Source organism: Equus caballus, chromosome 9 (assembly GCF_041296265.1).
Source record: "Equus caballus isolate H_3958 breed thoroughbred chromosome 9, TB-T2T, whole genome shotgun sequence".
NCBI lineage: Eukaryota > Metazoa > Chordata > Mammalia > Perissodactyla > Equidae > Equus > Equus caballus.
Genome location: NC_091692.1, coordinates 89,087,181 through 89,113,453, shown reverse-complemented (window position 1 = coordinate 89,113,453; position 26,273 = coordinate 89,087,181). Strand labels below are relative to the sequence as shown.

The following is a 26,273-nucleotide window of genomic DNA, read 5'->3' as shown; positions in this document are numbered from 1 at the left end:
TACAGTATTTGACTTTCTCCCTCTGACTTATTTCACTCAGCATAATACCCTCAAGGACCATCCATGTTGTCACAAGTGGTGGGATTTCATAGTTTCTTATGGCTGAGTAGTATTTCATTGTGTATATACACCACATCTTCTTTATCCATTCGTCCCTTGATGGGCACCTAGGTTACTTCCAAGTCTTGGCTATTGTGGCCATGTATCTTCAATTATTCACAGGTTCTGGGAATTATGACGTATATCTCTTTGGGGGCCCATTACTCTGCCTACCACATATGGGGACAGGTAGGAAGAAACACAAGTGCTCCCAGCTTCACCTTGCTAAGTGTTGCTCACCTGGTAAACTTAACTGAATCCATCCTACAGTCAAGGAAACGAAAGATCACAGCAGTTAGGAGTGGGGTCCATTCTTGACTCTGCCTTGGAATTCCCCGACGCCTGGTCCTCCCACCCGCTCTGGAATTCTGATCTAAGTGGTCTGGGGTGTGGCCCGGACATTGGGATTGTGTATAAAGGCACTCAGATGATTCTAATCCACAGCCAAGGCTGGGAACCACTGGGCTGAAGGAATCCTCCAGTCGCTCTGCTTCTGTGAGCACCTGGCAGAACACGGCCCTGCACGTGGGCCTATCTTAGGTCAAAGCCCCCACTCAGGTGTTGGAGGAGGAGAAACCTTCTCCGCTTCCTCCAGAGCAATATTTGCACTTTAACTGGAGCCAGACTGTGGTTAAGACCAAGGGAAGGAAGCTTCAGGGGTGGAATGTCAAGTGCCCATTTCCTGATGGCAACAAAGGAACAGAATTTCACTTGGGGGAGAAAAATGAGACAGTGCTGGTCAGACAGAACCTGTGAGGCCCCGATAAATGGCGGTGCTGTTAGTAGTATGGTTAGGGTCAGGCCGCTGGGGGAGCTATGCCAGCAGGGCCTCCAGGACACCTGGAGCCTCATCCCAAAGCCCACGGTGGCCCCTCCTTCTCCCTCCCCTGGGGGAGTCTGAGCTCAAGGCCCTCCCAGAGCGGTCCTGGGTGGGCTGGCCCTGCGCCAGCCCTGCTCCCACCCTTCCCCGATGCTGTGTCCGGCTCCTAGGTTTGGGATCCCGCAGTGGGCTGAATTGTGTCACCCAAAAGGCCATGTCCAAATCCTAACCCCAGTGCCCGTGGCTGTGACTTATTTGAAATTATGGTCTTTGCAGATGTAATTAAGTTTAGGATCTCAAGATAAGATCATTTGGATTTAGGGTGAGCCTAAATCCAAGGACTAGCGGCCTTCTAAAAGGAGGAGGAGATTGGACACAGAGAAGAAGGCATGTGAAGACAGAGGCGGAGATCGGAGGCAGCCATAAGCCAAGGAACACCCCGGGTCCCCAGCAGGAACCAGAAGCTCGGGGAGAGGGTGGAACGGACTCCCCCTCAGAGCCTTCCAGGGAGAGTGGCTCTGCCAACGCCTTCATTTTGGGCTTCTGGCCTCCAGAACCATGAGAGAATCTATGACTGTTGCTTTAAGCTCCCCACTTTGCAGTAATTTGTTATGGCAGCCACAGGACATTGGTAGAGGTCCCATCCACCCCACCTCTGGATACCCCAAGAGAGCCCAACAGGGCTGGGAAGGGACAGTACGCCTCCCGGTGCCATGCCCGCTCCCCCCTGCCTGAGCCCCAGGCCCAGGAGCCTGAGCCTGGATGAAGGGTCCAGGGAGCACCAGGCCCATGACCTTCGACACGGGGCACGGTTGTGATCACCTCCAAACACAGCACATGACTGTACAGCCCACTCTGCACTACAGGAGCAAAGAGGTCCTTCAGGCCAACTCGAACTCCGGGCCCGGCAAGGACGGCCCCAAGGGTGAGTGGGTGGGACCAAGTCTCACTGTCTTGGGAACAAAGATTAATTATGTGGCAGAGGCAACAGTTATCCACCCAATAACTGTCGCCCTGTTCATCTCTGCCAACTGCACCCCAGCTTTCCTCTGGACAGCAATACCTCCTATTTCAGGGAACAAGGCATGGTGGTCCAATCGCACCATGGTGAGCCCATTCCCTGTTGTCAGTAATTGATCTAAAGTGGGGAAACAACTCTATTCTGGCCAATGAAATGTAAAGGGAATTCTGCTGGGAATTTCTGGGAAAGATTTTCCTCCAAGAAAAGACAGTGGCATTTGAAGGCAAGGCTGTTTGTACCATTCCCTGCTTGCTTCCGGCACAGGATGCTGTCAGGACAGGATGTGATGTCTGGAGCTGTGGCAGATATACTGTGTCAGTGAAGTGAGACATCGTCCATGTGCTGAAGATAGCAAAGAGGAGGGCTGGAAAGAGTCTGGGCCCTTGATGACGTCACTGAGCATTTGATCAGCCCTAGGACCACCCACCTCTGGCAGTATCCTTCAGTTAAGGCACTTTAATTAGGCATCTGCTACTTACACTGAAACCATCCTGGCTAATAGAGCCTGCGATGCAGGTTAGAGGCTACCTGGGGTTTTTAGGGCCAGAAGAAGGTTTTGCGGGACACACAATGTGTCTGTAGACCTATTCGAAGTGTAAGAAGTGCAGGGAAACAGAGAAATCAGAAGACCTGAGTTGAACTCTGACCCTCCACCTCCTCCCTGTGTGGATTTAGGCACATTGTAGGCCTTTCTGAGCCTCACCTTCCACGTCTGCCAAATGGGGTGATAGTCCCAACACAGGAAACATCACTGAGCTTGGTCTATGCTGAAATGAGACGATGCGTGTAAACACACCTTACAACATCCCATGTAAATGACAGACTGTTAACCACGCACTTACATAATTGAGAGAGAAAGTGAGTTTTAAACACAAGATTTGACTTCATAAGTGTGTCTCTCAGGAGGGTAAATGATAAAATTGGTCGCTTATCTGGGAACCCAAATCACCCAGAAGCTGGGGTAATAATTCTATCTCCTCACACCTGCCCCCCGGCATTCAAACGAGTCCTGTCAATTCTACTTCCCAAAGGGCTCTCGGATCTGTGCCTTCCTCTCTCTCTACCCTCACTGTCTTGATTCAGACCTCACTGTCTCCTGCTTAGAATATTGCCCCAGCCAAGTTGGCCTCCTACCTCCATTCTGGAACCTTCACAGGAGAATCCTTTCTAACACGCAGGTGGGACTGTGTCACTCTGTGGCCTGCCCTCCGTGGATCCCCATTCCTTGCGTCACTGTAAATGTCTGTCTATCTGCCCTTTTCTCCTTCTAGAGGGGAGGGTCCTTGACTCCCCAGCACCCAGCACAGGGTCTGCTGTACAAAGGATGCTCCATAAACAGTTGTTGGAAGGAAACGGCAGGCCGGGATTCAAACCTCAGGAAGATCATTAAGACACAGTGTGGCATCTCCCAAGGATTATTGTAAGTTAACAAATCTGAGTCACCAATGATTCACTGCATGTGGACACTTTATTGAAAGTTAGTGGCTATTTTAGAGAATAAGCTGCCTAGGGTGGCAGGCCAGGGTGGGGTTGGCAGAGCGGATGGGGGTCTCCAGAGCTGGTCACTTGCTGTAGCTCATGGAACCTGGCTCCGGGAGACCCAGGAGGTCTTCTCTCAGCCCAGAGCCAGCCGGTTGGTCCTCCTCTTCACTCCCTGCTGACAGCTCGTCCTTGGCTTCACCTAAAACAGGAGGGGTAAGGCTCTGCCAAACAGATCAGGACTCCTCCTCCCTCATCTCTTTCCCTTTGGCCCTAATAGAGCCCAGCCTCTGGTGGGCATTCCCTACTAACGCCCTACAGAGGGGCATTTCCAGTGGTCTGGGACCAGCTCCATCACCTGGCTGTAGGGACATACTAAGGGTTCAATGGGACTTAGGTTCATCAACAGAGAACCTCCTGGCCTTGGAAGCTAAAAGCAGAGTTGAGAGTCTAAAACATATGTTAGACAAGATCACTTCCCTGCTAAATGCTCCACTCCTATCCCTCTCTGCATGAAGAGCTCCTGTCATTCTGAAAACCTCAGCCCCAGCATCACCTCCCCTGGGAAGCCTTCCCAGACCCTCCTGGGCCAAGCAAGCCCCTCCTCCTTTGGGCTCCCACTGGCTTGGGCACAGACTTCCAAGGGCACCAGGAAAGCTGAAGAACATTCACTGGGTTATGTCACTCGCTCTCCCACTCCCCTGGAAGCTTCTGAAGGGCACTGCATTTATCTCTATGTTCCCAGTGCCCTCATTATGATGCATTTTCTCTCCTTAACACTTCCTCAACAGGACGTTCTCTTCAACAGGAAGTTCTCTTCAACAGGACATTCTCTTCAACGGGACGTTCTCTTCAATGGGACATTCTCTTTAACGGGACATTCTCTTCAACGGGACGTTCTCTTCAATGAGACATTCTCTTTAACGGGACATTCTCTTCAACGGGACGTTCTCTTCAACAGGAAGTTCTCTTCAACAGGAAGCTCTCTTCAACAGGAAGCTCTCTTCAACACAATGTTCTCGTCAACAGGTAGTTCTCTTCAACAGGAAGTTCTTTTCAACACGATGTTCTCTTCAACAGGAAGTTCTCTTCAACTTCAAGTTCTCTTCTCTTCAAGTTCTCTTCAAGAGGTAGAACGCCCACTTCTCCCCTGGCCACAATTCCCTCTCTAAGATCTCACCCCGCCCTCCAAGGGCTGTGAGGATGAGGTTCAAGACCCTACCTTCTCTCCCCACACCAACATTTCGGGCTGCCTCCTCACTCAATTCTCCTACAGCCCTTCACACCCCTGGTCCACCCAGTGTCCCCTGCTTGTGTCTTTCTCTCTCTTGCTCCTCTGTCTTGCCCCTCATGAGAACAGGAGGACCTTGGCAAAGAGGGGCACCCCCAATTGTGAGCTCCTCACAGGAGAGGGCTGTGCCGACGGCATCCTAGGGCCCCAGTGGCTGCAGGGTGCTCAGCACAGGCCTCACACACAGCCAGTGTAGTGGATGTGGAGGATCAACAGCCCACCCGCCCCTCGCCCAGCCCCTGCCTGCTCCAGGCTGTCCTACCTGCCAGTGCCTTCAGAGACTGAATGTACTTGGACCAGAAGGAACAGTCAGCCTTTTTGAGGCCCTGTTGGTTGGGGAGCAGGGCACTGAACTCCTTGTAGGTCTCTCTGCCGGCACGGGGGACAAAGTCAGGCCAGGGGGCTGCAAATTCAGGTGCTTTCCTGGAGAACTCATGAGGGTAGTTGGGATTTCTGGGAAAACGACAAGGAAGAAACAACCTTGAGAGAAGCTCTTCTTTCCTTTCATCACTTGGGGTCACTTCCCACTTGCACTTGGTCTCCGAGGACTCAATCGCCCATCTTTAGCTGTCAAGCAGGGTTTGAAACTGCCTGATCTGACTCCAGGCTGTGCTCTTAACCGTGGCAAAACAAATCACTACAGGTGCAAAGGCCCCTGACTCACCACTCTTAGGCCACTTCTGGAAGAGGAAAGATGTGAGGTCATGATCCAGTAGCGTTACTCAAGACCTAGTGTTGCCCTGTCTTTCTGAATCTCAGGAGTCACTGTGTCCTTTTCTACCCTGGTGTCCTTTCATCTGGACACCACAGCCAGTCTCTGGAAGGCCTTTGTTTGTCCAAGGCCTGGGAAGGAGGCTGGGCCAAGAGTTAGGTAAACCTGTTTGCCGTCTACAGGTCAACTTCCCTTTGAAGGGGGCATCTCATCCTCCAGACACAGGCCCCTTCCCAAACTGGCCACCCAGGTCCATCTCCCAGACGTCCCAGCACGTAGCCCACTCTCCAGCCCCACCTGACCTCTGGACAGTCATTCAACAAGGTGAGCTTCTCATCCTCCCGCCTCTGCTCACAAGCACCTCTCCCAGAGCATCCTCTCCTGCTTGGCCAACCTGAACATCCCATTCCTGCTTCAAGGCCCAGTTTCAGTGTCACTTCCTCAGTGAGACACTTTATAAATCCCAAATTAAAAGAAGTGTCTTTCTGCTCACCTCCCACAACAAACTATGTAAAGTTCTATTTTGTCCTGCTTTTAATTATGGTTGGGTTTTCTATTCCAGACTGTTGGTAGCTTAGAGGTGACCCAAGACCTTTTTACCTTTTACTTTTCCAGGGAGGTGACCGACGCATGTCTGGCAAAGAGGTAAAGGGAGACAGGTAAACTACAGGGTGGAAGGAAGAGCAGGAACCGATTTTTGAAACGGGAACAGTGCGTATGCTAATTTGGTTGGAAGAGAGGTAGAAGGGGAGACTAGAGGCAGAGAATGAAGAGTTTGAGCTTTTTCATTTAATCCGATAATCTAAGACAGTGGTTCTCAACTTGGGGTGATCTTGCCTTCCAGGGGACATTTGGCAATGTCTGGGATATTTTCAGTCCTCATGACTGGGACGGGGGTGGGGTGCTACCAGCATCTAGTGTGTAGAGGCCGGACTTGCTGCTAAACACCCTACAGTGCCCAGGACAGCTCCCACCACGAGGGCTCATCCAGCCCCAGTGTCAACGGTGCCGAGGCTGAGAAATCGGGTGCAGAGCACCAAATGTGGTTGAACAAGAAGGGGGATGGTTGAAACTCTTCTTCATCAAGATTAATCTATGCAAATGTAGTTTTGGCTAGAAGGGGGACACTGAGACAGTGAGACCAGTGGCCGGGGACTGCAACATCTAAAGAGGAAAGTGTGAGTCCATCGATGCCAACGTGGCCTTTGCGTTCAGACTGAGGGGAGGGGCAGCACAGCGACAGCCCTCAGTCCCATGTGGTCCACTCACCCAGACCGGACGAAGTTGGAAAAGTACTGCATGATCTTCAGGGACAAGCTTTTCTCTTCCAGGGTAAACTGGCCCTCGTAGGCAGGGTGGAAGGGAAGCCCAAAGGCGTACTGAACATCTGCCAGCAAGTCCAGGCTGAGAAAACACACGGAAAGCAGAAGGAGCAAGAGTTAAAGAAATAATAAACTGCTGGAGAAACCAAACAGGCCCCAAACCAATATCCCTCCCCAAACGAAGACTTTCCCCTCTTTACATTATATTTAGGATTCCTGTTTAGGGCTTAGCTTAGGAGACATTTGGCTTGGTCTTCAGTCCAAGGCTGCCTTGGGGCAGATCCACAGCACACCTATTGGTTGAAGCGAATCCAATGCTGAGCACCAAACACTCTTGAAACACCTTAAGCAAGTCTCCAAGAGAATGGTATTTTGACCATATTCCAATCATGGTATCAACGTCAGCCAAACATTTGTTTGTTCACAATCACCTGTTTTTGGGGCCCGTCTCTGTGCTAGCTCTTGTTCACATATGACTTGTACTCTTACAGCTCTTCAAAGTTGACATTTCTTCATGTAGCCAATCCTAGTACAGTGCCTGGCACATAGCTGCTGGTCAATAAATACAGGCTGTGACCGAACTGATAGCTAAGCAGGAGGCAGGAGAGAATAAAGATCTGGAAGCCAGCTGCATGGTTTGAATGGACTGAGCTGCAGCCAGCACTGGGGAGAGCAGCCCCATGATACCTGGGTTGTGGGAGTGAACCCTGGGACAGAGTTAAAGAGGAAAAGCTGGAAGGGGCTTCACAACTGTACAGTAGAGCATTTGGCTTTTCTCAAATGCACGTCTAGCCTTCGCCCTCAGTGTCTGGGAGGTAATCTATGTCATACCTAACAGGAATGTCTTTGTTGAAGGCACGGGCCAGCCACACTAGATCTTCTATTAGAAGTGGCCACATCTGACACTCTTAGGGTGGAGGCTGGCCATGCCAGAAAGACCAACCATGTGACTTAGGGAAGGGGCTTTGGGTCACAGGGTATCAGTAGACCCGGAGACTGAGATTAACGACATGGGCGACCAATCAACCAACCAATCAATCATGCCCATGTAACAGAGCTCCAACAAAAGCTCTGAACACCAGGCTTGGCCAAGCCTCCCTGGTTGGGACCACTCTGGGTACAGTTATGTGCTGCATAACAATGTTTCAGTCAACGATGGACCAAATACGCAACGGTGGTCCCATAAGATTAGTCCCATATGGCCTAGGTGTGTAGTAGGCTATACCATGCAGGTTTGTGTAAGACACTCTGTGATGTGTGTGCCATGATGAAATCACCTAATGATGCATTTCTCAGAACATATCCCCATCGGTAAGTGATGCATGACTGTGCTGTCACTCAACAATGCCAAGAGAGCGGCGCCTCCAGACCCCGGGGAGAGGACGACAGGGCTTCACGTCTGGAAGCCATCTTGGCTCTGCACTGTGTCGCTACTCCTTCACCCAGTTTCAACCCGATCCTGTCCCTGAAACGCCCGTCACCGTGAGCGTAGCAGCTCTCAGCGAGGTCTGCGGGTCTCTCTAGTGAAAGGTCAAAACTGGGGGTGGTTTTGGGACCCCCCTGGATTTGCACTCGGTGTCAGAAGTGAGGGTGGTCTTGTGTGGACACTGTGCTCTCCGACCTTGTAGTCGACCCCAACTTATCACAAGAGCCAATCTCTAATTTTACAGGAAAACGAAGTCCAGAGAGGTTTCCTGACCTACTCAGAGACATGCAGCAAGTCGCCCAGCAGAGTGGGATCAGGGACGTTCCCAGGAAGCAGAATGCTAACAAAAGGCATGAGGGTCCAGGGGCTGCCACGCCTGGGTCTTGTCTTCCCCACTTTCAGGCTGGGTGACCTCTGGCAAGTTACTTGACCTCCCTGATTCCCTGCTTCATCATCTATGGAAAGAGTATATAAACACCTACTTCACAGGGTGGTGAAGATTGAACTAAGATGGGTATGTGGTGGGTACTCACAAGGTAAGTGCTGTGTGGCCCGGTTCTTTCTCATCCATCATACTACCTCCTGACATAACTGACTGTCCTTAAGGTGACAGCAGCATCTAGGACCAGGGGTCACCAGCGATTCCCAGCTGTGCTGATGCACCCTATGGACAGATGTCCTGGGAAAGTCTCGGGCTGGTGGCTTCCCAATAAAGGTCACATGGATGGAGGTTAAATTAGTACAAAGCAACGTGCGCTGCTTTGTGAAGAGAGAGCGCGACTCTGCCTGTGACTCAAAGTGATTCACTGAGGTTATGTCAGAGACTGGGAAAAAGGGAGCTCAGCACTGTAAAGGGGAACATTTCAAGAGCTGGATTTCTTCCTACGACCGTAAGAATCATCACCAGGCGTACATGTGACTGGCAGCGGGGCACAGAAGGATGGACACGCAGCTGAGTCACTCAGCTGAGAGCTCTGTGGCTTATTGCGTGACTCGGGATGACTCACTTGATTTCTCTATGTCTTAGTTTCCTCATCATGAAATACCAGACCAACCAGCCACGGCATGCGGAAGCTAATTAAAACAAGTGTTTTTTGCAAATGTTGGGCATTATCACGATTATGGTCATTATGTGTCAATCACACTGGAAGGCTTCATAGAAGGGATAGGAGACCGTGTGAGGCGACAGGACTAACAGCACTCAGTTAGGAAGGAAGGAATAAAGTGTGGCATCTCTTTGCAACTACCGCTGGGTACCCTGGACCCTCTCAGAGCGGGTCTAAGCTTTACTTTACTCCTGAGAAAGGAGCGGGAAGCGGCAGAGTCATTAACATTTGTAGGATCCTGGGAGCTGAAGAGCTAAGTCTCTTGTCCACTGCCAGGAGCCTCTGTGGTCAGGCTCAGACAAGAGCCCAGATTCCGCGGTTGCCCAGTTGGCCTCTTTGCAGCCAGCTCTGCTCAGCGCCTGTTTACAGTTACCATCTCTTGAGCACCATGATGTGCCAGGACCCGTGGGAGGTCTTTGATCGGCAACATCCAGGACCTGCCAGGAAGTGGATGCTATCATCCGCTTATTTTCCAGGGGATGACCCAAGGCTCAGAAAGACGAAGCCACCCGCCTGAGATGCAGGAGAGCCAGGATTCGAAGCTGACTCTCCCAGGCCCTAAATTTTGTGCTCTGCCTGCTCTACCCGTGGGCAGGGGGCTGGGGACCACTAGACGACCCAACTTCTTAAGGATGTTTTCAGAGCCACAGAGGAAAAAAGGGACACAAAGTAAAACAATGCCAGGGAGACAGAAGTTGGGACAAGGGCAATGAAAATCACCTGTCACAGATATCCACACTTGGTGGTTTGTGAATCACTTTCACCCTTACTGTCTCAAGGACCCTATGAGTAGATGATATTGGAGTGACTCGTAGAGTTTTGACACTGGAGGAAACTCAGGCTCAGAGACACCATTTTCTTAACTGGTGATGCCCAGACTCAGGCCTGGGTCTGCGATTCCAAGGCCCGCTGTCCTCCGCGCCTCGTTGCCTGGTTCCCTTTACCAATACCATCACGGGTCTTGCACATCCTCAATGGCTCCTGCCTGGACTTCACAGGGACAGCCTTGCCCCCTCCGCTGCCCCATCAGGGATGCTCTATCCTCTACAGGGCGGTGGAAGGGCACACAGCCTGTCTCCTAGCATGCCCTTCAGACACAGTGGCTGTGTTAGATTTCTACTGCTGCCCTAAGAAACCACTACGAGCTCAGTGGCTTAAAACAACACAAACGCACCATCTCACAGATTCTGGAATTCAAAGGTCTGGCACGGGTCTCAGTGGGCCCAAATCAAGGTGTCAGTAGGCTTCATTCCTTCCAGAGGCTCTGCAGAAGAAGCTACTTCCTGCTCGCTGGGCTTGTGACAGAACGCAGTTCCTTAAGGAGGAGAGGCCAGCTTCCTGTTTCTCACGGGCTGCAAACTGAAGGTCATTCGCAGCTCTGAGAGCAAGGGCGTCGAGTCCTTTGCATGGCGCATCCGTCTGACACACTCCTCTTCCTCCTTCTTCCACTTTGAAGGACTTAGGTCATTCGGTTGGGCCCACCTGGATAATCCTGGATAGCTCTCATCTCTAGGTCCTTAACCTCGATCCCATCAACCAAGTCCCTTTGCCATGTAACAAAACACATTAATTCATAGGTTTGGGGGATTATGACATGGACATTTTGAGGGGCCACTCTTCTGCCTGCCACAGTGACTTTGTCTATGGTTTCTTCCAAAGAAAGCTGCGTTCCAAATGGTATGAGGAACAGAATTCAAATCCCAGCTCAATCACCTTTAATAGCTGTGAAGTCTTGGACAAGACACACAACCTCTCTGGGCCTCAGTGTCCTCATCCATAAAATGGCGACATGATCACGCCTCCAAACACTGAATGAGGTTTAGCAATAAAATAGTTCAAATCTCTCACTCAGTGTCTGGCTCATGTGCCGATTATGTTTTCCTTTCTCCCTGTGAGAAACATCTGGAAGATGTTAAGAGTGGGGGTCTTTAACCTTGGGATTCCACTATAGGGTTTCAGCGGACCGTGAGTTCCCAGAAATTCTATGTAAAATGGGGTGACACTGTCCTGGTACATCTTCCTTCGGAGAGCCTTCATAGCTTTCGTCACGTTCTCAGAAAGATCTGTGCCAACGGGGGCTGATGAATGTATAACAACTGGCTTTTGCCCGTTTCCATGGTGTAAGCCATCCTGCCACAGACAATTCCAAACTATCAAAGTGATGTCACAGAACCCGGAGCTGGGGCAAGATGTGCACAGCCGGCTCTGGGGAACCGGCACAAGCCAGCTCCCGGCCCCCACTGTCTGTGACCCCAGAAGGCCACAGAGCACGGCTTTTGGGGAAAGGCCTGGACTTCCAGCCCATCTGATCTGTTTAATTTGAGAGCCTGTTATGTACAAGGACTTCTGCTTTGTTGTCTCCCTCGCAGGCCTGATCTTTATCAGGATGCTGGAGTTATTTCCGCCGTGTAAGGCAGACACGCAGAGGAGGGGCAGATAGTGGGAGCCTTGGGAGAGGGCATTTGGGATCAGAGGACCGAGCCCTCAGTGAGTCTGGGCCCTGGCTGAGAGACCCAGGACCCTCTGGAGGAGGAAGAGGGAATTTGGATTCAGTGTCAACGGAGGGAGCCACAGAAGAGCACTCCAGGGCCCGATGAGGTAAAAGGAGAAAGCTGTTAGCCAAGTGGTTAGTGCTTAAAGGTTGGGGGCAGACGGCTCAGGCATGTTGATTTGGCTCCTTTGCTCTGGGCTGGTTTGATCACTGATAAATCACACACTCAAAGCTGTGGCAGCCCTGTCGGTATGTGGTCCTGCTGGTTTTATTTAGCTTTCGGTTGTCATTTGCTATCTTATTAATAAGACTCTGGGCAAACTTTCCCTAATCTGACAGCTACTCACCCTATCCCGGGCCACCTCTGGATCGTCCCAGTGTCACAGGTGGATGTGGGGTCTGGGAAAGCTCCCTGCCCCAGCTGGGCAAGCTCAGCTCAAACCCCACTTCCACCGCTGACTCTCTGAGCCTTGGTTTTTCTATCTGTGAAATGGGTCTGATCACCCCCATTTAGTCTCCCACGTGGTATCACCAGATGCTCAAAGACAGATGGTGGATGGAAAGCCTTCTAAAAAGGGCAAGTGGCCGTCCCAGGAAGAGCTACTGTTGCTGATTTTGGTGACGTTACATTTAGCCAGAGTGTGGGAAGAACTGACCAGCTACACAGCTCAGCATGACTCAGTGTGCGCTTCAGTTTCGGGATGTGAATAGAGCTCAGTGAGGATGGTGGCCGAACATGAGATGGCAGGACAAGACCGTACTTGGGCCACATTTGCCGAATGCTGCTGTGTGTCATGCTCTGAACAGGTGCTGGGGATAATGGAGGAAGAAGGCAGCCGTTCTGCCATGGAGCTCACGGTCCAACAGGAAATGGAGATAAGACAGCATTTAGAAAAACAAGATGCTGTTAGTCATACGATGATAGTCACCAAACGATAGGATTATTTACAAAGAGCCATAAGAAGAGAAAGAAGAGAGATACCACTTGTTTCAGACAAGGCAGCGGAGAGGAGTTCATGGAAAGTCAGAGGGAGGAAATCGCCGTTGACTTGTGCCTTGAAAGATGAGCAGGGTTCAGCGAGAGAGTGTGCGGTGGCGGGGGTGCATCTGGCTGAGTCTCAGAGTGTGTAAAGTCAAGGAGCGGGTTCTGGGCTCTGTATGGAGAATGGACAGGGAGGTGCGGCTGGGGCAGAGGGAGTAGGGGCAGAATAGGGTGCTGACAGGCCAGGTAACAGAGTCCCCATGCTCTGGGCCTCACTTATTGTACTGAGAAGTGCATCACGCTCAAAAGTGAAATTGGAATCTTTCCTGGTCCAGGAAAATCAAAAGTTTGGGAATCACTAAATTGCATGCTCGTTAAGGCCCTTTAGGCTCTGGTTCTGTGAATGGTGTGAGAACTGAGGCCGGAGGAAAGGAGGGCCACATCTTAAAGGGCTGGGGGACATGGGCCGTGTCTAAGCCAGCAAGTTGCAAGCTGCCTTTCTTTTACAGCCATTCCTGGAGTGGCGTAGGAAGAAAGGCTAGAACTGAGAAAGCACAGGTCCTGCAGACGTCCAGGAGAGACAGGAGGTTGGTTCTTGTCACATCATGTCCCCAGCCTTACTTCTCGGCCATCCCACTCATCTGAAATCCTGCTGGTGTGGGTTTGCTGGGAGGCCAATACTTGCTTCCATTCCAGCAAGTCAAAGGCCAAAAGCCACATTTCAGAGATTACTCCTTGCACAAGCTCCTGACTCGAGCTCTGTTTCTGGTATGAGGGAGCCACCATTCACGGACATCTGGGGCTAATTAGGGAGCAAAAGGCTGAGGTGGCGTTCCCGGAAGGAATGCACCTGACTCTCGGCCCTGCTGACGCAATGAGCTGAGCTGGAAGGTGGGCTGAGCTGGGCTCCCCTCAAGGTGGGGAGGGGGTGGATAGGATCTTCCTTGACAGAAACAGGCGCCATGTTTGCATTATGGAGCTTGTTCAGGTCCTGATAATGGGTTGAAGAGGCTTGTGCTGGGGAAAGGCCCAGGGCTCCAGCCCATCCAATTGATTGATTAGAGAGCCTTTTGTTCCAGAGATTTCTATCTCTGTCGTTCTGTCTGCAGGAGGAAGTTTGTTTGACCTCCTCCCCATAAAATATACTCCCTTTCTTATCTCTAGGCGGCATCTCTAGATAACTTCCTCCAAAGGAAATTAGGGACAAGGAGGAACGAAAGTCCTGCTGCTTCCCAGGTTTTTCTTTTTCTTTGAGGATTGAGGACTTGTTAGTAACTCACAAATAGAAGCCTGTGAGTGTTTTTCTCTTTGGGCAAATCTAACATACAAAAGTTAAGATTCTCCCTATGAATTAGCTTAGAAGTAATTATACGCTTTAGAAATGGCTTGCATTTTACAAAAAGATTCACTATGCAATCCTTTAAAAAGGAGCTCCCCAAAATACTTTAAACAACACAATCTCCATCCCTGGCCCCCAATGAAATACTTGTAATATTTCCTGATTCCCGAAAGCCCAGCAGAGCTGGGTGACATATTGCTTGGCAGCACAGGCGAAGCTTTCAACCGCCTCGCCGGATTAACCTGGACATCTTATTCTCCGCATGAGGGATGACAAACATTGCTCAGACGAGGCTGAACCTTCCTGGCCCAGCACATCTATTCTCCCCAGGACGTTACGTGTTTACCGAGAACCAACTGTGCTCGCCTTGTCTACTTACGTTGCATTTGTTATTGTAAGACAGAGCTCCATTGAATTCATTCCATATCATGTTGATGCCCCACTCGCAAGAAACCCAAACTAGAAATCATAGACCACGTATTATGTTTACGGTTTTGCAAGAAATTCAAAGGGAGAACTCCAAACAGCATTTCTCCACACGAGCTTTGACTCTGCACTGAAACCATGGCAGTGAATGCACATTAAATGTTTCAAGTTAAAATAAAATGTTTGAGGCATACACAGTCATGTGTCACATAATGTATCGGTCAGCAATAAACTGCATCTATGATGATCGTCCCGTAAGATTAGTACCATAGAGCCTGGGTGTGTAGTAGGCTCTGCCATCTAGATTTGTGTATATACTGTCAGGAGGCAGAAATGTTCCTCTCCCCCTTCTAAGATCTTCTGGCTTGTCTAAGAATTAAATTGACATGAGACAGATTAACAGGAGAAAAACAAACAAAAGTTTAATAATGAGTATACATGGGAGAAACCCAGGGAAACTGAATAACTTGCCAAAATGGCCGAAGCCCTCACCTTAAACACCATCCTCAGCTAAAGACTCTAGAAGAGGATATTGGGGGTAGGGAGAGTCAGAGAGTCAGAGGGAAGGAAGGCAATTTGCAGGCGGGTGAAAAGGAGCAAACATTTGGAAAAGAGCTGTTTGGCCACAGAAACAGAAGAACACAGAGGGGAGCCCAACAAATAGGCTTGTCCAGCTTCCTCCCTGTCCACCACCTGTTTCACGTGATGCTATGGTGACAGTTCACTTCCTGAGACAGGTTGTTGAAATCTGAATTCCTTTTCTTAAACATTTTTCTGTGTGTGTGAGGAAGACTGGCCCTGAGCTAACATTTGTGCCCATCTTCCTCTACTTTGTGTGTGGGACGCTGCCACAGCACGGCTTGATGAGCGGTGTACAGGTCTGCACCAGGATCTGAATCCATGAACCCTGGGCCGCAGAAGAGGAGCACATGAACTTAACCACTATGCCACCAGGCCGGCCCCTAAATCTGAATTCTTTTAGGCAGTTAAGGGGGAGGTAACAAGAAAAACTTGCTGAGTCTTTTGTTGATTAAAAAATAATCAGCCTGAAATAGCCCTCATATTAAAGGGACACATTTTGAGGTGACAAATTTTGTTCCCCATCAGTACACCATGTGATGTTTACACAATGACAAAATCACCTAATGATGCATTTCTCATAGCCTACCCTCGTCATTAAGCAACTCATGACTGTACCAATCTTATTCATTTTTCACGAGTTCCCATTTTAATTGACTTTTCTGATTAACTAACCGATCACCACATTGGATAGCAGTTTCCCTTCTCCATTCTATTTTTTTAAAAACTTGGTCTTTAGTGAGTTGTATTTTGAGTGTGAAATAAAAAGACCAATAAGCATTCCATATAACATGTCTTCTTAAAAATCTCTAATGCTTTTCCATGATACTCAGATAAAATACTCTCTCTTCGCCTGCCACAGCTTACAAACTCCTATGTGAACTACAAGACGCCATCTTTTTTCCCCGCATCTCTAACCAATCTCCTCCTCTTCAATAGACTCCAGCTCCCCGGCCTCCTTCTTTATCCTCACATGTGCCAAACCTCTTCCCTTTCCTAGGGCAGTTATCTGAACTCACTCTGTTTATTATGTGTATATTGTCTGTTCTTTGTACCCCATCCCTAGATACTCATAAACCCCACCCCCTGACCGTAGTGTTAATCCCAAGAGGGGAGCCCTTTACTGTCTTGCTGGCTGCTCCATCTCTAGGATCTAGAAGGGGATCTGGGCAGAGAAGGCAGTAGGTAAGCACCTATGGAATCAGTGTTGAAGAGGACACAGAGCGCCAGCCCTGATATCTCCTGAGGCTGGAGTGGCCAGTTTCTGAAAATGATTTACTCCCATCTTTACTGGGAAATAATCTTGTTAATCACACAGGATGCAGCCAGGCCTATGGACCCAATTCAAGAATCCAGTTACTTAACATTTTCTTTGGTTTTCTAATTCCTACAAACGCACCAAGACAGTCAACTAGAAAGATAATATTTTGAATCTGGAATGTTAAAGGCCGCTGGAATGCACAGAAATGTCTAGAATACAAATGAAGTGGTGGACAAAATGTCTTGAGCCTAGAATTTATGGTTTTGTTTTCCAGGGTTGGGACAACTTGTAAAGGAGGAACATTACGGCCTCTTTAGTCATTTTGAATTCTTTTCTTCTCAGAGCCTTATTTTTCCTAAAAGGAAAATAACCTGAATATTCAAGTCAACAACGTACCAGGAGTTTGATGTACACGGACCCGAATCTTCACACTATGAAGAAGATGTAACTATACCCATTTTATAGGCAAGGAAGTTGAGATGGAGGAATCAGCTCAAATGCAGGAGGCGGACAAGTGGGAGAGATGGACTTAAACCCCAGTTGACTTGACCTCACAGGGGGTGCCCTTCTGCTATGCTGAGCTGCTTCTCCCCAAATTAAAGGACGGTGCAGCATCCTACATGGAGCCTGGGGAGGTGAGGAGTCCCCAGAACCCCGCCCCACCCCATCCAAAGGTGAGTCAAGTTGCATCTCTCTGAAATGTCTTCAGCACCGTCAAGATATGGGAAGACATGTCAGGACTCTGGGGCCCGAAGATTGTGGAATAAAGAACACAGCACACAGGTCAAGAATGAAGACCCCACACCCCCCACAGCCCCACGGTGAATTTGCATGGAAACTGTACAGGGGCCCCATCCCCAGGAATCTTGCCATGAGGGGCCTCCATGTGCCCTCTGGAGTGGCCACGGCTCCCCTTTCGGTTCACTTGATCTGTGGTTGTTTTCTTCCTAAGATCTGCTCATCTCCCAGGTGGGTTCTTCCAGGAGAGCACAACGAGCAGTGTTGGCAGTCACCTAATGAGCGCCAACTTGATGCCCGGCAGTCAGCTGGGCAGTCCACACACATCGCCTCGCTTAACCCTGACGCACTCCTATAGTCGTGTTGGCACTATTATTAGCCCCATACAGGAATGGGGAAACCGCAGCCTAGAGAAGTTGTCACCTGCCAGAGGCACACAGTCAGGGACAGAGCCAGGTTCAGAAGCCTCCAAGGACAGGGAGAAGGAATCTGTGCTCCCTTCCACGCTTGCTGGGACCTGGCTCCCTGACGAGGTCGTGAGGAGGGTCCCCCAAACCTGGGCTGGCCACAGGGTCTGGGAGTCCTTCACCCACGAGTTGCAGAGAATGCAATGAGGGCTCCTCCTGAGATGACCCTTGGCCCAGGGTGTCCCTTGGGAGGGGCTGGTGAGAGAGAAGGACCTCACTGAGAGTCAAGAAGATGGCAACGGGAGGAGGCCGGCAGGGAGGGGAGAGTCCTAGCGGGGTGTAGGCGGGGGCGCCCAAGGAGACACCCAGGCACACGAGACGGTGCCTTTGAGAGAAGGCCCATGGCCTCAGACCTGGAGGGGACAGCAGGCCAGGGCCCCGCCTGGTGTGAACATGAGAGAGAGGCCCACCAGCTTCCCAGCTCAGCTTTGTAACAGAGGACCACCAAAGCCATCTGGTTCTGTGGGCACTGCCCAAGGGGGTTCCGGGGGCCAGGGGCAGCATCTGGAGGGGAGGGGGCCCATAGTCATTCACGATGAGGACTGGGAAACAGGCTGCCACTTCCGTTCAGGTGCTGTTAGCAATAGCCCCCGTCATAGTGGATTCCAGCCGTGGTTCTCATGGGAGGCCCCCAGCGGACACGGGCCGTGTCTAAAGACAATGATGGAGGTGCTTCTGGCACAGAGTGGATGGAGGCCAGGGACGCTGCTGAACACCTTACAATGCAGAGGACAGCCCCACAACAGAATTATTGAGCCTGAAATGTCAACAGTGCCCAAGCTGGGAAACCCTGGGTTACAGTCACTGGAAACCTCCCCTCCTGAAACAGAGGCTATAGACGGGAACCACAGAGGACAACCTCCCACTGAGCAGAGCCGAGTCAGAGAGAGCTGGTATGATTTGTCCTTGTGGCAACAGCCTTGGTGATCAAAGTATGGCATGCCAGGTATTACATGCTCACACACACACTCACACTCTAGATGAAGGCCCTGTCCCCCTGAACCCTTTCAGCAGCCCTAGGGGACAAGCATTATTACTTTCCCTATGTAGAGGTGAGGATACACGGAGGCTCAGAGAGGTTAAGCAGCTTGCCCAAGGTCACACAGCTGGTAAGTGGACTTAGCTGTGGCAGGCACTCAGAGGCTTCGTGTTGAAGTGGGTGCAATTCAAAGAAAACTGGAGAGAGGGCAGGAGACAGGGTTTGGGTCCAGACTGCCACTTACTGGCTCTGTGACTGGGACATAATCCCCTCACCTCTCTGGGCTTTTGTTTATCTGTAAATTGAAGGAGCTGGATGAAATCATCTTATGTATTCCCTGGTTCTTTGAATTGGAATCTTTTTTTTTTTCTTAAAGATTGGCACCTGGGCTAACACCAGTTACCAATCTTTTTTTTTCTTCTTCTTCTCCCCAAAGCCCCCTCCCCGCCCAGTACATAGCTGTATAGTCCAGCTGTAGGTCCTTCTGGTTCTACTATGTGGGATGCCGCCTCAGCATGGCCTGATGAGTGGTGCCTTGTTCATGCCCAGGACCCGAACCCGCGAAACCCCGGGCCGCTGAAGCGAAGCATGTAAACTTAACTCACTCAGCCACAGGGCCGGCCCCTGAATCTGAATCTTAAAACTGAACCTTCTTCCCACACTGTAGGGTTTAGCTTGTCTCTTCCCCCATCCCCTACCCCTCTTCGTTCCTCACAGGGGGGCCCCCATTGTCAGGGATGAAGGTCTCGTCTACACCCCGGGCGAGCAGTTGGAGGACCACGCTCCATCGTGTTCACGTGATATGGTTTGTAAGCAAGTGGTCACGTGTCGTGTTTTGTTCCCTGGCTGTGCCGGGAAAGCTAATACACGCTCATAGAAATGGAGGCACGAGACAGATGGCGGAGAATGTAAGGCACACACATATATTTTCAGTCTGTAGATTTGAGCCAGAAATAAACGAGAAGTGCGACAGCTCCAGGGCAGAGAGAGAGAGACGAGATAAACCTGTCTGCAATTACATGGGTTCGTTTCTAGGATTCGTTCAGTGATTCAAGTATCTACTACGGAGATGGCAGCATACTGTCATCGCGGTTGGGGGGGAGGACACGGACACAGAGGGTCAAGGTGGCCTTCTGATGGTCCCTCAGCACTTACTGTTTGCCAGGCCCTGCTCTACACATAAATTAATTATCACAATAAGCCTCTGACGTAGGCACTATTATTATTATCTCCATGTTGAGTCACCAAGGAGAAGTGACTTGCTGTAGTTCACCAAGCTGATAAGACACGAGGCGGGTTTCCAACCAATGCAGTTGGCCCAGAGTCACAGCTCGAACAGGACACTTTCTGCCACTATACGCGGAGCCACAGCTCTGCCTGTAAACACTTCAGCGCCTCTGAGCATCTCTTCCTTCCAAAGATGCTAAAACCTGAGAGTTAGAAGGCGCCTTCAAGGTGACTGAGCCGGGTGGGTTTTCATAGCTCTCCAAACTGCATGACCTTGAAACTGCACTTGAAGGTCGGTTAGGAGATAGAAAAAGGGGCTGTAAGGCCTGGAGCCTCCACTGGGCCCTCCTTCCCCAGGGGCCCTGGGTCCAGGGCTCCACAGAGCCGTGTGAAGGGTCGGTGCTCCTGACCTTTCCCATCTCCTACTCCCATTTGGCAGATGGCGAAACTGAACCCAGGGAGCCTACAAACTAGAGGAAGGGACCTGTTCCACACCTGTCAGACGAGGTGGGTGGACGAGCTCCTGTCCTTCGGCCTGATTTCCTGAGCACCTACTATGTCCCCTTCTGAGCCAGGGGGGCCCCTGGGCCCGGAGGCGCTGTGACTGCGAAGACCCAGGAGGCAGTCTGTGAGGGTCTGAGGCACGAGCATGGCTTCCTGTCGAGGCAGGTTCCTGGGTCAGCACAGTGGAGCCCTGTCTACACATCCCCGGGGGGCACTGAGGATGCAACTCGGATTCTGATCAAGGGTCGCCCCTCTGAGAATTGCCCCAATCCCAGGTCCAAGCAGACCGCTTTGGGCCTTTGCCCCTCAAGAGCCTGCTGGCAGGGCTCAGTTATTTTAGAGAGAGGGGTGGTGCTGTGGGTTGAACTGTGTCCCCTGCAAAAGACACGTTGGAGCCCTGCCCTCTGGGACGTCAGCAGAGGCCCTTCTCTGGAAACAGGTCTTTGCAGAGAGAACCAAGTTAAAATGAGGATGTTAGAGCGGGCCTTAATGCATGTGACCAGTGTTCTTATGAAAAAGAGAAATTTGGACACAGACATCCAGAGGGAAGAGGGCATCGACAAGCCAAGAAATGCCTGAGGCTACTGGAAGCTCCCAGAGAGCCCAGAACAGAGCCTCCCCTGAGCCTGCAGCGCGAGCAGGGCCTGGCTGACACCTCCATCATGGCCTCCCGGCCTCCAGAACCGCGACACAATACATTTCTGTGGTTCTAAACCCCCCTTTTGTGGTTCCCATTAAGGTAGCCCTAGGGAATGAATACAGGGGGGCGGTGGTTTAATCATTACTGATTGGGGCTGGCATCACAGGGGTCCCTTCGTTTTGTTTGGCTTTGATCGTTTCTGTCCTCATGTAGCAGACGCATTTCTGATTTTTGCGCCACTGCAAATTTTGGAGTGCAAAGGCGCACGCCCATTTTCAAGGCTCTTGATGATCAGGCTTCAGGAGTATCACTCCTTCTGTTTCATCTCTGCCTTAAAAGGGAGGAAGGCAGAGAACCAGCGTGAAGAACCCAGGCACTGGGCATGAAGTCCTGAGAGCCCCAGCAATGGGGAGATGTTGCCCAGGCTCATTCTGCAAGTGACTCCCCATGCCTGGCCTCCCTGACCGTGCGTGGGTGGCGACCGGCTTGCAAGGGCACCTTTCATCTATGCCCAAACCATCAGCTCTCTTCCTCGTTCCTCCCTTTCCCCGGGGCCTTCTGATCAGAACCCTCGCCTGGCATTTATTTCCCTTCCCACAACCTGGAGGCAGTTGCTTCAATCTAGGCAGTGGATCAGGCTGAAATTATAATTGGTTCTAAGCAGAGAGACCGTACATTTTAATGGAAAGACAGTTCTGGAGCTCAGAGAAGCTATGGGTAGGTCGCTGCTCTATAGTGAACTGCTGCCCTTCCTTGGGGAAATCATGGGGAACTCCTTGAACCTCAGACTCTTCATCTGCGAAACAGAAAATCATGTCAACCCTGCTGACCTCACAAGGATTCTGGAAGTTTCTGTGAGGTGCTCTATAAATTGGATAATCTTTTCGGGGAAACCAGGTAAAGAATGGGTGCTTAGGGGAACTAGAATGTCCTGGGGACCGTGTTAGTTTCATGTGGCTGCTGTAACAAATTACTGCAAACTTGGTGGCTCAAAAAATAGAAATGTACTGTCTCACCGTTCCGGAGGCCAGAAGTCCAAAACTGGCTTCCCTGGGCCCAAATCAACGTGTCAGCAGGGCCAGGCTCCCCCCGCAGGCTCCAGGGGAGAAGACTTTTCTGCTTTCCCAGCCCTGGTGGATTCTTGGCTGGCGTTTCTTGGCTTGTGGCACCTCACTCCAGTCTCCGCGCCTCCGCTCTCCCCCTGCCTCCCTATTTCAGGAGCACTTGTGATGCATTCAAGGCCAATCTTCCCAGGTCAACATCCTTAATGTAACCACATCTGCAAAGCCCCCTTTTCCTTATAGGGTAAGAGTTACAGGCTCCCGGGATGAGGACCTGGTATCCTTCGATGGACACTATTCAGCCTGCCATGCGGACATCGCCAATTATAATGGGAAATTACGCACGTTTGTAACACTCCCCTTGATGATGTTACAAAGTAACACAGCTTAGAGCCCTGCCGTGAGCTGGAGCGTTTATGTCTGAGATATCACCGACACCAACCTTGTGAGAGAAAACTATTAGCTGTATTTTGTAGATGAGGATGTTGAGGCTCAGAGAGGCAAAGGAGCCTGCCCAAGATTGCACAGCTGGGGAGTGGTGGTGCTGGAAGTCCAGCTCCAAAGGTGGCGTTTTTACACCCCGTCTCCCTGTTGCCCACAAAATAGACCCTGGACGTGGGTGATGGGTGTCCTTGCTCTGTCTGGCAGGGCTTCCACTCGCACGTGAAATGAAGCAGCCATACCCCGGTATCTCTTAGAGACCTGACCTCCTGATGCTCTGTTACCTGTGGATGCTGAGTGGAGGGATGAGCGCCAGGACAGCATCAGTCTCTTGCGCTGGCTGGCGGGGTGTGAGATCCGCCCAAAGGAGCTCGGATGTGAAGTAACTAACGTGACGCGATTGATGGGAAGCACATCAGATAGTGCGGGAACTTACTGCGCCAGCTGGGGGTGGGGCTGCGGTTTTCCAACACGAGCGAATGGCTCAGGCCTGTAAGGTCACGAAGACGTGGACCCGCGGCCGCACAGTCCTCCCTCCAAAGCCCTGGACACCACGTGCCCAGCCACCCTCGTTGCGTCATTCTCCGACTGGCCAAAACCATGTCTCCCCTCTCCCTCAGCCTCTGCTTTCTTTGTTTAGCTGATGGAGCTTCGAAAACCAGACCTTTGCTCTTTTCTTCTTCATTTTTTAATCTTTTCCTTGGCTTCGGAAACGCAGGCTACGGTCTGTGCCCACTGGTCGCTCCATCCCTTACTGTTGCTTTTCCTTTACTTGGACCTCTGATTTCTCTTTTCCATTTTGATAATTTCATTGCACCTGAGACTTTTATTTCAATGTACATTGAACGTATTCTGGAAGTAAGAAGGGTATATAAACTAGAGGTAAACAAAACTTTCCTTTTGTTGCCAAAAAACTCCTTTATCCTTTGGAAAGTCATTTCTTAAGCTGCGATCTCAGATTTGGAGGCATAAATGTGAAAGATTAATAAAGAAGGCTGCTCCCCAAGCCCGGGTAACCCATTAATGGCTAACATCGCAATTTCACACTGCTTTCTATAACTTTTGTTTCAGCTCTTCCTGCAAGACCGCGAGATAAAGTGACTATTACCATTACACCCACTTTTCAGATAATGAAACTGAGGCTTAGAAAGGTTAAGTGACATGTCCCACATCATTAAGCCGGGACTTGTACCTCGGTCCTGCCCTCTTTTCTCTGCTGCCCCGCGGATCACAGAAGCGACAGGGACCCATGCCAGACTCCCTTGGTCTGCCAACACCCGCTGTGGCCACACAGCCACCTCACCTGCTGTGGCCATGGCTTTCGGGAGCGTGGTACATGAAGACGTTTCCCCGGGCCCTCCTTGCCCAGTGGCTGGCCATGTCGATCACAGGGCACGTGATGAAGTAGTCCCTGGGGAAAGGAGCACAGAGGAGGGAGTGTAGGTACACGTAGCTCTGTGGACAACTGTGCCGGGTAAAGGCTTCTCCCAGGCAGGGGTCCCTGAGCCCCCACGCCCCTCTGCACACCCTGCTCGCATTCCCCAGCACCCCTCTCGCCACAGCTGGCCCCACTGCTGGCTCGATGGCAGAGCCAGGGGCACAGCACATGGTCCAGTCTGGTTGAAGGACGGCCCGTGATGGCACAGTGCTGTCCTTGGCGACGCGTCTCAGGGTCGAGAGACCCATGGGACAAACATCTTCCCAGAAGTTTCCTTAAAGATTTGGGAGCAAAACATTTTACAGTAAAACAAACACAATATACTACGGAGCAGAACATAAAATAATTGCGCATTTTAAAAGAAGACGGAGATCTCAAATAGGCTTCATGTCAATGGTCCCTGGAGACCAGTGGCTCTCAACTGGGAGCCCCCCCCCATCCCCAGGGAACACTTGGCAACGGGTGGGGGACATTTTTGGTTGTCACAGCTGGAGGTGGGAAGGTTTCACTAGCATCTGGTGGGTAGAGGCCAGGGATGCTGCTAAACAGCCCACAATGCACAGGACAGCCCCCACGGTAAGGAATGATCCAGTCCAAAATGTCAGTAGTGGGAGGTTAAGAATCTTGTTTTAGATTCCAGAAGTTTCCCATTCGCTCTCCCTTTGGGGGCGATAGGAATAAATTTCAGAAGCACCGGCTTATAACAGGGGGGTCCTGCGTGTGGAGGGCACAAGCCGGGGGCTGAAGAGGCGGGCACGTCTGGCTGCGATCAGGGAGACCTCGGTTAGCCTGGGGCCCACCAGCTTTTGAATCCCACTCAGCAGGGTCGTCTGCTTGGCTTCCCATGTCCTCAGCTGAGACTCGGGCCCAGGCCCCACCCCGAAGAGAATTTGTAACCACCGAGTCTGATAACACCCGTGAAAGTCCATCCATGAGGAGGGTCGCCCAGCTCTTTCTCTGGTGACCGTGGCGAACCCCACTGGTGAGTCTGTAGGACAGCTTTAGGTTTTATAGGAAAGGCTCCAAGGTAGGGTGGGGCCAGCCGTGGGGGTCTGGAAGGGCCAACGAAGGCAGCTGTGCTTCATCTCATGGCCCCTGAGGAGAGGCGAGCAGGACAGCAATGGGATCAGACCTACGGGAAAGTGACACACCGGCAGCCTTGTGGAGGGGCTTTGCTGAGGAGACTGGAGGCAGGGAAGCCCACGGAGGCTGTTGCCTAAGTCTGGCCAGGAGACAAAGAGGGCTGAGCTAAGGGAGGACTGGAGTCTGCCTCCTCAATGAAGCCTTCCTTGGTTGCCTGCCCACCCTCAGACCTCAGCTCTTGCCCCAGTGCACAGATTGTCCTCAAAGCCAGTTAAAGGAAAAGTTGGGGCAAGAACATAGGTTTTCTGAACTCTAGCCCTGAGCTCTTTCTACAACACGGATCTGAGCCAGTGCCAACTCGGTTATGAGCTCCTCAGAGCCCAGGACTTGGACATCTGTGAGTTCTCAGAGCCCAAACCAGGGCTGGGCCTCCAGGAATAGCTGTTGGCTCTTTGGTTCAAAGCTGAGCTCTCTGCTAGAGGGAAAATTAAAGCCTTTCTGGTCCCCAAGATCCAAGAGGGTGGTACAAAGTGTTATTCTGAGCTAGTGACCCTCCAACTGGAAACCACCAACTCCTGGGTGGAGAGACCAGGCAGGGCAATGGGTCTCAACACCCTTCACCCCGTCCCTTCCCAACAGAGTCAAGTTCAGCAGAGGCCTCCATGCCTGACGTTGGCTCTGTCCCCAGGGACAAAGAGTAAAGGCCAACGTGGACCTCCCAGAGGAGAGGAAAGAAGTTACAGGGTGTGAACCGCCCGACCATGCTCTTCCGCTTGGAGGGGTGCCCCGCCACCGACACAGAACAGGCGAGGGGCCTGCGAGAGGCTCAGAGGTGACACGAGAGCTGGAGTCCCCACTGTGATCTCATCCCCAAGGGGCTCTGCAGGCAGAGAGAACTGGAACCCCGGCTACTTCCTGATTCCATTCAAAACTCACCTCTGGAGCACCTGCTCTGCACTCATATAAAACGCAGTTCTTGCCTCAGTGAGCCCACCGTGGGAGACAGACTGGTCCTGACAAACGCAGCGGGGGTGGGGACAGTGCTGAGAGAGAGGGACATGCTGGGGACAGCAGAGCCTGCAGTGGGTGGGGGGGCACCCGTTAACCGCTCTTGGGCCCTTGAGGTGGGGGTTGGGGCAGACTTCGCTGAGGGAGGGAAGCTTGAAGCAATGACCTTGAGCAACGAGACACACAAGCCACGAGCGCAGAAAGGGCACCCCGGGGAAAGGGGCGCATGGGCATCAGGAGCCCTGGTCCGCTCCTGCTCTGGGCGTGACATCGGGCACAGAGCCTTCCCTGCCTAGACCTCCATTTCTCACGTGCAAGGTGAGCTCTGGTTGC

At 51.4% G+C, this 26,273-nt stretch overlaps 1 protein-coding gene and 1 long non-coding RNA gene across 2 annotated transcripts in view; one reads left to right on the top strand and one right to left on the bottom strand.

Annotated features, from left to right (window-relative positions):
* Nucleotides 1-3,389: 3,389 nt before the first annotated feature.
* The window catches only part of TG (thyroglobulin), a 243,041-nt gene continuing 220,157 nt past the window's right edge, over nucleotides 3,390-26,273 (bottom strand). Inside the window, exons 44-47 of the mRNA XM_014728161.3 lie at nucleotides 23,715-23,822; nucleotides 6,692-6,826; nucleotides 4,973-5,163; nucleotides 3,390-3,621 (exon numbers count right to left, since the gene is read on the bottom strand). Coding sequence (XP_014583647.3) covers nucleotides 3,503-3,621; nucleotides 4,973-5,163; nucleotides 6,692-6,826; nucleotides 23,715-23,822 — 553 coding nt within the window. The 3' untranslated portion in view covers nucleotides 3,390-3,502. The remainder of the gene's footprint in view (nucleotides 3,622-4,972; nucleotides 5,164-6,691; nucleotides 6,827-23,714; nucleotides 23,823-26,273) is intronic.
* On the top strand, nucleotides 11,459-20,272 carry LOC102150114 (uncharacterized). Its single transcript, XR_290865.4, has 4 exons — nucleotides 11,459-11,874; nucleotides 13,259-13,336; nucleotides 16,697-17,323; nucleotides 20,205-20,272. It is a non-coding gene; the product is annotated as an uncharacterized lncRNA (long non-coding RNA).